This window comes from Hyaloscypha bicolor (genome assembly GCF_002865645.1).
Source record: "Hyaloscypha bicolor E unplaced genomic scaffold K444scaffold_117, whole genome shotgun sequence".
Taxonomy (NCBI): domain Eukaryota; kingdom Fungi; phylum Ascomycota; class Leotiomycetes; order Helotiales; family Hyaloscyphaceae; genus Hyaloscypha; species Hyaloscypha bicolor.
Window position 1 is genome coordinate 1,997,051 of NW_020194619.1, and position 15,586 is coordinate 2,012,636.

Genomic DNA, 15,586 nt, shown 5'->3' on the forward strand with positions numbered 1-15,586 from the left:
ATTAATTCTAATAAAAGACTAATTAATGCCTTTGTCTAAAACTAGAAGTATCTCTTTATATATTCCCTAGTATTTAGCCAAATATATAAAGTCCTTTACTTAACTAGAAAATATAATTCTATATGATTTATATGATTCCGATTACCCGTATAATTCCAATTACAAGCTTTATCTAAAATAGGAAGCTAGATCTATAATATCTAATACTTGTCTATATACTATTATATATACCTATTATAATTATATATAAGATATATAATAGTTATATATATAACTCCCGAAATTATTAGCCTTTTTATACTATCCCCCCCCTTAAATAATTACGAGTGGGTCCAATATTCGCTACACTCTCATGCCACAATTCACACTACTAAAGGCACGCAATCAAGGGTCTATAACGAATAGCAGCTCTCGAAAGCACCTGATATTTCCTAATTCGAGGATATTGACGAAGTTTTAGTATAGCATTACCAAAGGACCCACTCGTAATTGTTTAAGGGGGGGGGATAGTAATAAAGCGGGTCTAACTCTGGCTTTATAAATATAATTAGGTAAACAGGGGTATTTCTGTAATATCTGAGTATTATAATAATATTATAGTTATAATATATTATTAAATATAAATAAATACTATATTAAGTTAAATACGAGACTTCTATCTAAGATATAGGAATTATAAGGAGATTATATAGAACCTTTATACACTAGTAATCTATTAATCATCTAGCAGATCCATCGATCCTGGATCATGGATCGTTCCTCAGATCCAGCCATCCGTCACGTGACCTTCATGTGACCTCATCACATGCCATAGAGTTCTCTGTGATGTCCGCCAGACACCCGAGCCTCAGGCTACTATGGTAGGTTGTAACACTTCTATCCCCATAAATCAGAGTATAACACAACAAGTTTCGTCCTCGGTATCCTCACTCGGCGCAGCTGCCTGCCTCGCTTCCAGTATATCTCGCTCCTCTTGTGCACGACTGCCGATCATCTCCAAGAGCTGCCGATTGTCCATACCTTGCGCCTCTCTCTGGCCATCTTCAATCCTTCTTAGCCTTCTTGTTTCCTCAGATATCATGCGGTACCGCCTCTCCAAATCCCTGAGAATTCGTAAAGCTTGCTGGGAAAGTTCCTCTTCCATCCTAGGTGCAAGTACATTTGGCGGCAACTCTCCATGCACAAGAAGTGGCCGAAGGCCGACAATAGCTGCTAGCACACTAGCCCTCTGAGAATCAAGTCTCACAATACCTTGTCTTTGGAACTCAATAAGTCGTTCCTGAGACTGCCGGGCATGTTCTGCATTGTCCATGATAGTGCTTGCGCGCGGGAGGAAGAAAGTCGGAAGAAAAACAAAGATAAGACCCCCAGTGAAAAATCCAAGCATGACAAGAATGGGCCAAAACCATGAAACAACTTCTCGAACTTCATTCCTTATTAGATCCTCTTCCTTATGTAGCTGGTCAAAGAGCCTTTTCACAGTATCAATGGTGAGCTGTGCCTCATAGACAGAGTATAGACCTGCAGGTGTGTCTGGTGATCTAGTTAGGTAGAGTGTTGTAGAAATAACACTATTAAACATACCTATACCGTCCGAATGCATCACTGTCATTTGGCGCACGTTTATGGTTGGACTGTAAGCGGTATAATTAACGGCGCAAGCAGCTGCATGAACCAGAATCCCGGAAATCTGTTGCCATTCAGGTTCTGAGCTGCTAGCAAATTTGCATATTGTTCTGTGAGTACGGTTGGGATATAACTTGACTTCTTGCGAGTCATCCAGGTCCAGACTAGCGGAGTCCAGTTGGACGATCTTGCCTGCTGCATTAGAACTATATTGACCTTAAAGCACCAGACTTACAAGTCCAACCTCAATGCCAACGCGTTCCGGCACCGTCTCACAGATGCTGAGGAACTTGAATGCGTTGAGCAAAGGTTCGAATCTCTTATTAAGTTGGATATTATAGTTAGAGCCTTGTTCAACGCTCCCAAGGAAGCTCTCGTTAGGCTGTCCAGTGCATAGCTGCACTATTTGCGCAGCTGTCCTCCCCCACGCAGCGTGCCTGGAGCCCTTATGAGGAACAGCAAAAAAAACGATGCCATACGTGAAGACCCAAAGCATCGAGTAGCATTGGCTATCGTGGAAAGCAGTTGCCAAGGCTTCTTTCACGAGAATTCCGCCCATGCTATGCGTAATGAAGATAAGAGGTCGGACCGCCTGTGATCCCTATTCTTCAAATTAGTTTTGATTTCGCGACAAAATAGCGATTACCTTGACTGACTCTCCTCTCTGAATGGAGGCAATGCAGTAGGTTGCGGGCCTGCTCCTCTATACCGGCAGCTGATGACCTAAATACAACATTCGCGTTATACTTGTATGCTAGTATTCTAGCTCTCGGGAGGATTTCGGGCAGGAGATCTTTCAGCCAGTGTGTCCTCGACTCTTCCTCTGTCCAGGTGTTCTCGGAGTGGCCATCGGAACCGAACACATTCATGCCATGAACTGTAACAATGCTAACAGAGATCAGTATTGAACCAGCACCCTGATGATAGGCAACAACTCTAGATTCGCATTTTCGGGGTCGCTGATAATCTGCAACCAGTTCGCGTTCGGTGCAGCCATGACAGCGACGGTTACAGATGTCTGATTTGTATTGGGCGGTTAGCATCAATATGGCCTAATAGAGATATTTTTCAATACAGGAAACAGACCATGGCAGTGGCTCAGTTCAAGTAACTACGTTTCAAGCATGCAAAGGATGAGATCGTTGGAGTTGGGAAGCAATATGAAGTTGGTTGAGCGGCTGGTCCAGCCCGCTCCAACATGGCAACCAATACACTAACCCCATAGGGTTGGTTCAGAGCTGACTAAGCGTCGCTCCCCACCAAACTGACCCCCCCGACTCGTATTTTCGACTGTTTTGCTGGGTGACAATGCTGTACTCAGGTCTCTCGACTATTGTGACTGGAACCTTAGCGGAGAAATACAGGGGAGGTTGGGAGATTGCTTCAGTTGTGTATGAAACATAATTAATTGAACAGCCGTAGATTGAATTCGCGCTTGGAAACTTCTCGTTGCTATAGTCTGTGACGACAGCCGCGCTTGTTCTCTTTAACTCTCGACGATCAAAATCAAGGGCAAAGTAATTTAAACCTCTAATTTCCTCCTTTTTGATCTTGGAAACTAATTGATCACAACCAAGGGCCTACTTTCTCATCTCGGCTGCTGCGCAATCTCTCTCTACTTCTTCTCCTCTCTGCTGCATATGCATCCGCAGACTTGCTACCATTTATTCCGAATAGCGTCAACCTCGGGCTGATTGGAAGTTTGATTTTCCAGCAACAGTCAACAATATTGAAGGATCAAGTTCCAGGAGCCATAGCAATCATATTTGGAGTACCGTATACTCCTGGGCGAAATAGTACTTTGAGGGAACGGTTACCAGATCTGGAACTGAGCAATATTTGAGACACCAGCGGGTCAAATACAATGTCGGGCAGACAGGTTCACTCGATACAGAACTAAAGTACCATCTCGGACTGGGTATATAGCATTTAATGATAGGAGTATTTGGGGTTCATGACATTCAGATAGAGGCTCACGCACTCTCTGGGGAAGTGCTTTAGACAAAACCACAAATGGCCCTCCGACTTGTATATGTTAAGATGTGAAACAAGTGAATTCAAATGTTTTTAAATAAATAAAAAGCAACCCCCCAAACCCGGGCTTCTGAGGAGATCATGTTCTGCGCCCCTGCGAATGAGTACCGATGTCTACTTCATTACGGGAGCAAATGGCCCAGCAAAAATCATTCGGAGCCCTATTACATCGCACCCCAATCCACAGATTTGTATGGAAGCTCTCGTATTCGAATCCCTCCGCCAAGTCTTCAATTCGTCTCATCGTCTGCACTACGCGGATGCAAGACCGGGTCACTAGCCAAACGACCATCGTCACAAGCAGAACACGCGAAACTGCGCACGAACAAAACAACAGAGGAACGAAAACATCCAATGTTCTGAAGATCGGTGCAGGTGTTCTGGAGTTACGATTGGCTTCCCGGAGCTAATGCGAAGGCGATCTCGTTTTGAGATCTGCGGCATCCCGGGTTGGAAGCATTGCATGATCCCAGCGGAAAAAAGAAATCTGGAGAGTGTGGACGTCGGTAAATGAAGCTGTGAATTATGTACTATCTATCAACTTTTTCCGATTGAGATGAACCGAGGTGATGCTTTCAGACTTGAGACGGCAGAATTGGTTGAGAAATTTGCTCAACTCGCACATCGTCATAGATAAAAGAGATATCCATTGGCGAAGACTTGAAAGCTTTCTAAGTCCTTATATGGCATCTAGGGTTCAGTGGCGCAGCCGTCCAGGGGCTTCCGCACCCAAGAGTTCTCCAAGCAAAACTTCCAAGAGACGATAGTTGCCAAGTGCAATTTGATATGTTGAGGTCAAATCTTGTCCAAAAGAACAAGACAATTAGACCTCCACCAAGAATGCTTCGAGTTTCTGAACCTCGTATTTCCTCGGCGAGAAATTTCCCGAAAAGATCGCCAAGTTACTGGCGCATCAACTGATGTACGATCGTGATGTCGATCAGAGATATAAAGTATCTTGACTGCCTCTCAACTGTGATCGTTATCTTTCAAGTAATCATTTCATTTCATCCATCCTCTTTTCGTGAAACTTTTGGCGCCGGCCGTCCTGACAATCTCACATTCTTTCTGCAAATTTTATTCTTTCCTTTCATCACAGACTTCAAGATGCAATACACTTCAGCCGTTCTCTGCGCGGTGCTTGCCGTTACTCCCGTCTTCTCCCACGGTGTCATCACCGAGGTCAAGGGTGCAAATGGCAAGTCTCCCTATAGCACTCTCTCAAGATCCGAGCTAACTCCCACCAAGGCGTGACAATGCCCGGTCTCACAGTCGTCGATGGAACCCCTCGGGACTGCCCATCAGCGGGATGCGGTGCGCAAGACGATACTGCCGTCATCCGAGCGAACGAATTGGGCACTGCCAAAGCCTCCGCAATGGGTCGAACCAAAGCCGGTGGACCTGTAACAGCTACAAAGATGATGGCTGTCTTCATGGATGGAGCTTCGGGCAACGTCACTGCCCGTGAAATCCACGAAATGAACAGCCTATATCGTCGTCAACTTTTCGGCGGGGGAAAGGCTGCTGCTGGAAGCGTCAAGACACCAGGTACGTATATCCGATTCCAGTCTTCCTGGCGGATATCTCAAGCTGATTTATGCAAGCTGGAACCTCCGAAACAGGAGTTGCAGCCTGCGCGGGCGTTGGCGCCTCATCAGGCCTTCCTACAACCACAGACTCCGGAGAGATCAGCATGACCCTTCATCAAATCAACCAAGACGGAGCTGGTCCATTCACAGCCATGGTGGACGCCACATCTGGTGGCACTGATGTAGCTGCTTTTAAGAAAGCCGAGGTCACACAGAATGTGCCAGGTCTTGTAGCGGGAATCTCAACTACAACCACCACTGATTTCCCAGTCAAGATGCAAATGCCTGCTGGCATGACTTGCTCCGGTACTGTTGGTGCAGCAACAAATGTGTGTGTTGCGAAGCTGCAAAATGCTACTCCCGCCGGTATATGTACCTAACAATGCTCTCACTTTCAGCTATACTGACAATTCTAAGGTCCATTCGGCGGAGCTATCGCTTTCACTCAATCAACCGCTGCTAAGAAGCGGGCCATTGAGTACAATCTTGCCAAGAGGAGGATGGCACGGGCTTTAAAGAGGCAGTAGAAAAACCAGGCCCTATTGATCATGTGCCGAAAATCGGGCGGAACCTTATCTGGGGTTGAAGAGAAGGTCGAGTGTTGAGCAGGCTGCGCTACAAAATGTTGCACCAGTACTATGCGGAGGATGATGATCAGACATTCTTTTAGCCCGCCAAGGACTTAACCACTTAGTATATTTCCACTTTTGTCGAAGTTTGAAGTACCTCTTTCATGCGTGCAACTCTCCATGGCTCAAAATATCACATATTGGATTTTGATAGGCAGAACAACTGCCTGCTCTAGAGCTGTCTAGGGTATTCAAAAGCATCGTAGCAAGCTAGCACCCAGAAAGATCTAGTTCGAAGAGTAAGAATATGCGAAGCGGGTCCACGTTGTCAACAAAAGTCTCATGAGACTTGTCTAAACTTATAAAATAGTAAAACTTAAAATAATGCAACACGGAGGTACGAACAGGGCTGTTTTTGAGTAACTCAAATAATAGATAAAACAATGAAGCGGGATGGAGGGTTTGAAAATAGTGCCTTCTAAAGCAGTGGCGACAAAAGTAAATGATCACTAATCGGCTCAAAACGCCAAACGTCCGCGAAGTCCTCCAGGAAGGGCTACATCGATGACTCAAAGTGTGAGATATTTCAGTTCTGTCCGGTCTTTGAATCTTCCAAGCTTCTTTCGATCAATCCCGGTACAGTTTCCTTTATAATGATGAATCGCGGAAGAAAAAGTTAGATTCGGATTTTCTCCCGAGACTGCCATTCGTCCAGAGGAACGGTTTTCAACTCTGTGTCTCCAGCCTACATCTACGAGGAGATGGAGTCACGCCTGAAAGTCCAAGTAATCTTTTTGGGTAAAGAGAACCGCGAATCGATGGTTCGACTCGATACCTGCATCGTCCTTCGCGTGCGGATTCGAGCTTTGCTTGACATTCAACCAGACCGCCGGAATGAGTTCCCTTCTCATTTGTAACAGATGCAGAAACACCTTTGCCAAAATATAGATCCTTGTAGTTTTCAACCTTTGATTGGGAGACCGCCTTGCTTGCTCCACCTTTGCCTCCGGCAAGGTTGATGTTTGCAAATATGCTATGCTGCACCCCATCCGTCTGTTGGACATCTATCTCAGTGATGCTCTGACGCTGCAGTTCGAATGGTGCATGAGAAATAATCACAGGGCTTGCTGTTGGCTCAATTCCCCACGAATCTTCAAAGTCAACCCGGAGATGCACGCGCTTGAAGGAACCGTGCTTGCGGAGGCAGGCAAATTGCACTCGGAAGACGAGCAAAGACGCTAGCTGCCTATTGCTCCTTGAGAGATAGCCATGAATACACATCTGCGGTTCGATGTAGGTGTTGAAATTCTTCCCGTCTGGAGTTTGGTAGATCTTCCGAGACCATTCGATGACTCCGCCTGGTTTTGGTTACAACAAGGTCCGTCTAATCGTTTCCAACCTAAGTTAAGTCATTAATGAAAATTCTTTTAACAGAATCTAGAGGATCAATGCTTTAACTGACTATCTTCGGAGTTTCTCGCCGGATTCTTGTTCTCGAGCCTCCTGCTCGGTAAAACAGAGAAGTATTTCTTCGAGCGAAGCGCCATAAATACGAAGATTAGAGCGGTGGAATGGGGAAACAAAGCAGCCAACTCGTTTCAAAGAACATAGAAGAAAGTAAATAGAGAAGGGAAGGCAGCCTGTTTGTTGAGTAGCGCAACACAAAAATTGGAGTTGCGAGCGAAACTTGCAATATGTATCCAAATCCATGATATTAATATGTTAAAACACTCAAAATAGGAAACTTGAGCTGAACAAACAGAACAATCACTAAACAACCAATTCTAAATTTGCTCTTGGATGACGTAAAGATGAGCCGCAGTTCTGGAGGCGTTGTTTGATTGGTGTCGCATAACCCCAGCCCCCCACATTCCGGGAATTGCATCTGTAAAAAGCACTTGCTGATACAAGGAGGCTGCTGTACGACCTGATAAAATCACGAGGTTGAATTTATGGTGCCATCCTCTTCATTGATTGGCAAATCATGCACGCTTCCATCAACGACTCTGCCCATTTGAGCGCCCGCAAATTGCCAGGCAGGCTTGGCAAAAATTCCTTAATTTCCGGTATCGATAGGTATCGATGCCAGAATCGTCAGGTATTGATAGTATCAATACAAGTATTAATTCCCAGAACCCAATTCCCCCCTTTAATTGCAATTAACTTTAGAACCACTTCTCTTATAAGAAAACCTTTGGTAGCGTAAATATTCTACTTAATTTAGGCTTTCTATTTAGCTACTTATCTTATATTTTAGACTAAAACTTATCTCAATGCGGCTATTTTAAGAAAAATGAGCTTTTGAAATTTTCGTAAGGCTCGCTTATAATAAGTGTCTTAATAAGAAATACGAATACGGGGCTTAATTCTTTGAATACAAGAGCTATTTTAAATTTGAGATATTATTAACTTTTATTAATAATAATAAGTAATTCTTTTAATAGAAAGACTAGAAATTAAAGGAATTATATAATAATATATTATTATATAATTTAAATAATAAAAGAAAGAGTTAATTTTTGGGGTAAGAATCGATAGTATTAATCGTTCGGCGTTTCCCACCTACAATTCGCCTAGCACGCCTTGTAGGTGAGGGATAGCGATACGCAACGAACAGCGATACGCAAATCGCACCAAAATTTGTATGGGCAAATGGGGCAGATTTGCATCACAATAACGCCTTAATCTTTTAGACTTAAAATTTACTAAGCTAAAGGGCCTACACCTTGGGATCAATTCCCAATACTTAGACACTATTTTATTACGCTGTGTTGTGAGAATTCAAAGGGAGAAAAGGAGAGATTCCCACTAAAATCTCAGATTTGCGTATCGCTGTTCGTTGCGTATCGCTATCCCTCACCTACAAGGCGTACTAAAAGAGTTGGAGGTGAGAACCACCGAACGATTAATACTATCGATTCTTGCGATACCTGACTAATACCATCCAGTATCGATACCGGTATCGATGCCTCAGGTATTTTTGCCAAGCCCGTTGCCAGGCCAAGAAGGCTGCTTGAGACTTGAGTGGTGGGTTCCAGGAGGGCCTATTTATAACTTGAAGATGAAGAGTGAAGCGCATGAGCAATTGTAGGGTGAGACAGAAGTGAATGGGGAGGGCAGGGAATGAGGTGTTGATGGAATGAGAAAAGAATGAGCGACCGCAATCTAAGAATATCAAATTTCTCGCTTAACAAAGCTAACCTGAAGGGTGAGGTTCACGTGACTCTTAACAATTACCCAGGTACACGATTTCAGAAGAGAGTACATGCCTATTAGCTTGTATTAGACGTATTCTTTCTTTTGTAATGGCCTATTAGCAGAGTCGCTTTTTGATGGCGCATGCATATTTGAATCGACGTCTGCTGCTTATGCCTGCCCCCACAGGGCGACAGGGGTAACGGAGTTAACGTTGAGCCGATTCTCGCCACGTCTTCTTTCTTCTCTCCGACATATCTTATTCACTCGTATATCTTTCTGCCCCAGTGTATCATCATATTATTCCACAAGAAACTTTCAAGGAGAGTAGTGATCCATGTCAATTGATATTAACAAAATTTGAGGCTGTCTGTCAGCAACCCTGACGACTTCTGCGTAACTCTAACCGCAATTGGGCTTCGCTTGTCAAGGGTCGGCCGTCACACTTGCTTATCGATGCGTTCACGTTGTGAAATATCACGAGAATCAGCTCTCAACTTAGGGAAGGCTTCCCGCCCACCTTCCTAACTTGAGCTCGCCGACCGTTGAGACATTTGAAGATGGCTTATAATCCGAAGCCATCAACCGGCCGCCGCGTCATCATCATAGGAGCTGGGATCCATGGACTTGCAGCGGCCAAAACGTACCTTGAAATGGTACCAGACATCCAACTGACAGTCATCGACGACGATGACAGCGTTGGCGGTGTATGGAGCCGGTCACGAGTGCATTCAAATCTCATGGCCGACAGTGCGACCCCAACTTTCGACTTCTCCGACCTACAGATGAGTGAAGAGTTTGATATTCCCGAATGGAGCAGCATTCCGGGCCCTATTGTGCACGAGTATCTCGAAAGGTATGCGAAGAAGTTTGATATCGTGCGTAGATGCGTTTTCAATACCCAGGTCACGAGTGTTGAAAAGGAAGGGAGGGGTTGGAAGGTTTATACGAAAAGGTCTGGCGAGGCCGTAATAGCAAAAGGGCAGACGTTGACTTGCGATGTTCTTATGGTCGCCACTGGACACTTCACTGTTCCAAAGTTGCCGAATATCGACATTTCAGCATTTGAGGGGAAAACTTTTCACACCAAAGACGTCAATGAACGCTCAGAGGAGCTCTTGTCGAGGACATTGAAACCATTGCTGTTGTGGGGGGGAACAAGTCCTCATTTGAAGCAGTTTCCTTGTCCCACAAGGCTGGGAAGAATGTCCACTGGCTGATTCGGGAGGAGGGGGCTGGACCAGCCATGCTGATGCGAACACAACTTCCAAACGGAGTATCTACATCCAAAATCGGCTATACCCGTTTCACGAGTATGTTTTTCCCTACTATATACAGCAATTCGAGAAACTGGTGGGATCGATTTGTCGTGAGCGGGGGAAATGCGTGGGGCAAGAAGCTGTTCGAGTGGTTCTGGCAAAGCACGACCAACAATCGAATTGGGGATCGGTATGAGAAGAGCGAGAATGGAAGGTTGTTGAAGCCAAAGATATTGAAGTAGGTATCACGTGGTCACTTGGAGCTGTCCAGATCTAACAGCTATCTGTCAGTTTATTTTGGAGTCAGGCAGGCATTTCCCTTGTCCATAACCGGGATGCAAGTGTCTTCGACGCTCTTGATCAAGGCGAGAAGATTCACGTGGCTCGAGCTAGCATTGTTTCCATGAAGGAGAAGATCCTCCACCTCTCGAATCAGTCACAGGTCAACGCCGATGCCGTTATCTTTGCCACAGGTTGGGAGCCCATAACCGGTCAAATATTCAGTCCCGAGCTACAAGCCGAGCTTGGCCTACCTGTTCTTTGGGACTCCCTTCCGGAAGCCGAAGAAAAATACTGGAAAGAACTGGATGCATCTGAAGACCGAAAGATCCTGGATCTCTATCCACTTTTCGACAACCTTCCATACAAATATACCCAGCAAGAAGTCGAGTACACGCCGTTCCGATTATTCAGGAGCCTCGTTCCACCCTCATTGACTGCAGATCGCAATATTGTATTCCTCGGCAAGCTCGGGAACGTACAGCAAACATCACTTGCTGAGATCAACGCGCTCTGGAGTGTCGCGTACTTAGAGGGTCTTCTTCCTCTAGAAAGACTTGTTAGCGACCAGGATGCTATGAATCGAGAAGTCGCGCGAGTCAGTGCTTTCATGAAGAGGAGATATCCTGGGAGACGGAACATACCTCTTGCGCTTCTGGAGGTAAGAGATTGGATGGATATGTTGCTGCGAGATCTGGGGGTCAGGACAGACAGGAATCGTCTGGCGTGGGAGCGGAGTGCGAACAGAGTGTTTGGATGGTGGGGTCTGAAGGGGTGGATGGCAGAATGGTTCAAGCCGTATGAACCTGTTGTGTACAAAGGCATTATTGGAGAGTTCTTGGAACGTCTCGGCCAACAAGATGATGACAAGAAGACGAGATGATATGGAGAGCAGAGGCAAGGCCGTGTCTCACAAGAACAAAGCATATAGATGGAGCTAGAGCTTCATTTTTCTTGGGTATTCAAACATGGCGTAATTATCTAGATACGTTATTACATTACAACTCCTTTCGGGCCTCAAGCCGACCTAGTCCACTTAGGATCTCAGCCTCCATTCTTCAACATGCTCAAGGTGTTTTTAATCATCCATTCCCGCCAATCCCATTGGCGACATATTCGACCTCAAACGCGCAGATGCAAGTTCTTGTGCAGGAGTCATCTTCCTCGCAGGAACATCAACGGGCCTTACAAAATCACTACGCGGACCCGAAAACGAATAATGCGACGGCAGCTGTGCAGCAGCCATCTCTTGTATTCCAGCTGGTCTCCGAGTCGGGTCCTCTATGGGACTGACGGGATTCGTGACAGGCGGAGGCGGCCCTTGAAACGAAAAATGCGGAGGGAGTTGTGCGGCGGCGTATTGTTGAGCGGGAGTCAACCTTGGAGGTGGCTCATTGGAGCCCTCCGTTGGGCTTGTGACAGGGCTTGTGACAGCCGGCCCCGAGAACGAAAAATGTGAGGGAAGTTGCGCGGCGGCGAATTCTTGTACGGGAGTCGCCCTTCGAGGAGGGGCCACCATATCCGTAGGACTCACAGGACTTGTTACGGGCGGGCCTGAAAATGAATAATGCGACGGAAGTTGCGTATGTTGAGCAATAGTCAGTGGCTCCAAGTTTCGCAGCTCATGAGTCAATGGCCGCGAAAGATGCTGATAGGGTTCGTAGGATTGCTGAGTACCCGTATCGTACTGGGAAGGAAGAGGAGGTAAGGGCCGCCTTTCGCTTTCTGTCCTCAAGTTCGGTGTCGCCGACCGAGAGATGTCGAAGCCAGCTGTTAAACTTCTCGACTCTAGTCTGTCGAAGCTTCCGTTGCCGCTGTGGTCAGAGCTAAAGGTCCTCCCAACTTTGGCTTGGATCTGTGCCACGCGCTGGGCGTTATACTTTTCTTGCTTTCGGTGTTTTAGAAGGAAGATTAAGAAGTAAAAGAGGAAGCCGATGATTGCAGATCCGCCAATTACTCCAATGACTGTCCCAATCTTAGCACCTGTCTTCATTCCCCCACTCGATGGCATCTTCACTGCGGATGATGTTGGGACCGCTGTAAGAGAGCCTGCTGGGATATCAGTTACAGGGGCCTAATGACGCGACATATTCCTGGACATACCTGTTGAACTTATCATTACTGCTGTAGCTGTCGTCACCGATATTAAAGAGGAAAGTCTTGTACTAGATATTATTGTCGCCGCATTTGTAGTCGATGAAGTCGACCCTGTGAGGGTTGTAAATGGGACTGTGCTGGCTTGCACGAGGGCTCCCAGTCGGAAGCCATCTTTTCCAGAGCAACAGCTTTGATCATTCCCACAGCAGTAGCTCCCTCTCGACCGTGGTTTACACACGGCGATGTTGTTAGACCCAGCAGCTTCACGAAAGTCAGTCTACGCTCGTCCCTTCGTCTGAATTTTGGCATACGGCAGTATTTAACACAGCTTCCCCCAGACCAAGCCTGGTCTGAGCAAGAGCCCATTTGGAGGGAATCAGCTTTTCCACATAGTCCATTTGACAAGCAGGAATATCCTGCTGGACAACAAAACGTCGGGAGGGATCCGGAATCGCAAGCTGTATCCGTTGTAGTAACTCCATTTTGACCATAACATTGAGAAGTGGCCAAAGCAATCATGCTAGAAGTAGAATTATCGATCAAACAAAATCATCTCTGTACGCACGATCGGCGAAACATTCAATGGGGGCTTGGTGAATATGACCCAACCAGATAACTGATAAATGCCCGTGCTCGAGAAATCCTCTTAATCTTAAAGTTCGGCATCCCATGCCAAGAAGCCCCTTTTGGTACGTTGAGAACAGCCTGTGTGGCGGCGGGTAGCTTGAAACGCAGAGAGGCTCAGCCCCTAGACAGCTTCAGGAGCGGGATCCATGATCAGATCAAAGCATTTTACCGTTTCAAAACAGGTGATCGGCCGAAACCCAAGCTTCTTGGAAGGAAGCGTTCTCTTTCCCAATGAGATGCTGATGAGATTTTAAACCTTGTCACGTCACTGGTCCCCGCTCGGACCGTGCCTTGGACGGCCCGAAAGGAAAGATGCTTGTCAGAAAGAGAGGTAAGAGCTTGGGCAAACGGAACGTTACACAGTCCCAGGAGAGTGCTACTCAGAGAATTTGCACAACTGTATCGCGTGCATACGTACAAAGCACTTCGCAGAGTTGTACATATACAACGATCTCTCGAGTGCGGAGGAGCGAACATGTCTGGATACTGGAATAGGAGCTAAGGTGCGGACATACCAAGCAGAACGTTTTTGAGGTAATGAACTGACAATCATCAAAAATGAGGAGGACAACCGAGATCGACACAAGGTGTAAGAATCTCACCTGCGAAAATCTCTGACTATGTTTCAAGTCTCAATCCCACTTCTGAAACTTTATAGGTTACCCCGCATCACGTGCACTAACCCTAAAGTGGTGCACAAGGCGTCGACCTCGCCCTCATCAAGCTTACACACCATGCTGGACTCAAACATACACCATTCAGGGGCCGAGAAAATCAGACAGACCAACATGACTTGTGGTGCGGCACTTTCTGGCCAAGCTAGCCTCCCTACAACCAATTCTACCAAGTCATTCTGGCACAGTGACCCCTCCACGATCCTTCTCGGGCATCGGACCACAGCATCCTTGCCCACAGAAGCAGACGTCGTGATTATTGGAAGTGGGATATCTGGTTCCAGTGCTGCACACTTCCTTCGGGAAGATGATCGAGGAAAGGATCTCAGGATCGTGATGTTAGAGGCGAGAGAAGCATGCTGGGGAGCAACAGGCCGTGTACGTCTCCTCTCCTCGCCGCAGAACCCCAACTGAATGAAATATAGAATGGAGGCCACTGTGCCCCAGGAGCATATTTTCTACCTCCCGATGTGCGAGAGTTTGAGTTGCAAAATTTCAAGACTCTGGAGGCACGCGTCGCCAAACACAGCATTCCTTGCGACTGGAGAAGTCTCTCTGTTGTTCACTCGTTTCTATCAAAGCCAATGTTCGATCTCGCTGTACAGATGTACGAGGAGAATTCCAAGAAGGACCCAGGGGTAGTAAAGCAAGCCAAAATCATTACCAAAGACTCAGTATCCCCATCTTTGAAAGATCTTCGCACCCCGTCTGCAGTTGGCGCGATTGTTCAGACGCCCGCCGCCAGTCTCTGGCCTTACAAACTCGTTGCTTGGATTCTGGAGAACTTGCTACAATTGAACAATGCCTCCAAATCGCCATTTAATTTACAAACCAATACTCCAGTTACCCATCTGCAGAAGACCGACGATGGACCCTGGATCGTGCATACATCTCGTGGTATGATCGCCGCCAAACAAGTACTTCTAACCACCAACGCATATACATCGCATCTGCTCCCTGAATTCAGCGATCTCATTGTTCCAGTAAGAGGTGAGATGAGCAGCCTTCTTCCACCAAAAGACATGTCGCCAGGCACAAATAACCCACCACTCGTCAAGACATACTGCTTCCTCGGAAATGGAGACCAGAATATCAATCAAGATGACTACCTTGTGCAAAGGCCTTTCTCTGGCCATGGCAGCGGAGGAGAGTTTATGTTCGGAGGTGGAAGATCATATGCTTCAGGTGCCGGCCTTGGCGTATCAGACGATTCTGAAATCGATCCTCCTGCCGCAACATATCTTCGACAAGAACTCAGTAAAGTATTGGATTTGAAAAATGATGGGCAGGAGTTGAAAGCAAGTTATGAGTGGAGTGGGATCATGGGATACAGCCGTGACGAGAAGCCTTGGGTTGGAGAAGTGCGTGAGGATTTAGGACTCGGGGGTGGAGAGGGGTTGTGGATCTGTGCTGGCTTTACTGGTCATGGCATGCCCAATACGTCCTTGAGTGCTAAAGCCGCAGCCGATATGATGATGGGAACGTCGATGGAGGACGTCTTTTTACCGGCGGCGTACGAGTTGACCAAGGAACGAGTGAAGCGGGCAAGGACGTTTGACGAGGTGCACATTGCCGATGCCAATGGGTTCCGTTGACAAACAATTCAGACAGTCGATACAAAACAATTGCATTCCAGA

General features: G+C 46.5%; 4 protein-coding genes across 4 annotated transcripts; 2 read left to right on the forward strand and 2 right to left on the reverse strand.

The window, feature by feature from the left end:
* Positions 1–647: 647 nt before the first annotated feature.
* K444DRAFT_594203 (uncharacterized protein) lies at positions 648–2,777 on the reverse strand. The gene is made up of 6 exons (XM_024878341.1): positions 2,713–2,777; positions 2,562–2,644; positions 2,283–2,514; positions 1,862–2,227; positions 1,585–1,813; positions 648–1,533 (listed from the first exon to the last, which is right to left on the reverse strand). The coding sequence occupies exons 1-6, from the start codon at positions 2,713–2,715 to the stop codon at positions 890–892; spliced, it is 1,557 nt and encodes a 518-aa protein (XP_024734195.1). The 5' UTR covers positions 2,716–2,777; the 3' UTR covers positions 648–889.
* A 6,796-nt stretch (positions 2,778–9,573) lies between these two features.
* Positions 9,574–11,434, forward strand: K444DRAFT_632410 (FAD/NAD(P)-binding domain-containing protein; the record flags this gene model as incomplete). The annotated part of the gene is made up of 4 exons (XM_024883475.1): positions 9,574–9,869; positions 9,900–10,160; positions 10,352–10,510; positions 10,564–11,434. The coding sequence occupies 4 exons, from the start codon at positions 9,574–9,576 to the stop codon at positions 11,432–11,434; spliced, it is 1,587 nt and encodes a 528-aa protein (XP_024734196.1).
* Positions 11,435–11,629: 195 nt separating this feature from the next.
* K444DRAFT_632411 (uncharacterized protein) lies at positions 11,630–12,670 on the reverse strand (the record flags this gene model as incomplete). Its single annotated transcript, XM_024883476.1, has 2 exons — positions 11,630–12,600; positions 12,655–12,670. 2 exons carry the CDS (start codon positions 12,668–12,670, stop codon positions 11,630–11,632), a joined length of 987 nt encoding a protein of 328 aa, XP_024734197.1.
* A 1,393-nt stretch (positions 12,671–14,063) lies between these two features.
* K444DRAFT_535106 (FAD dependent oxidoreductase-like protein) lies at positions 14,064–15,544 on the forward strand (the record flags this gene model as incomplete). The annotated part of the gene is made up of 2 exons (XM_024875263.1): positions 14,064–14,327; positions 14,375–15,544. 2 exons carry the CDS (start codon positions 14,064–14,066, stop codon positions 15,542–15,544), a joined length of 1,434 nt encoding a protein of 477 aa, XP_024734198.1.
* Between the last annotated feature and the right edge of the window lie 42 nt (positions 15,545–15,586).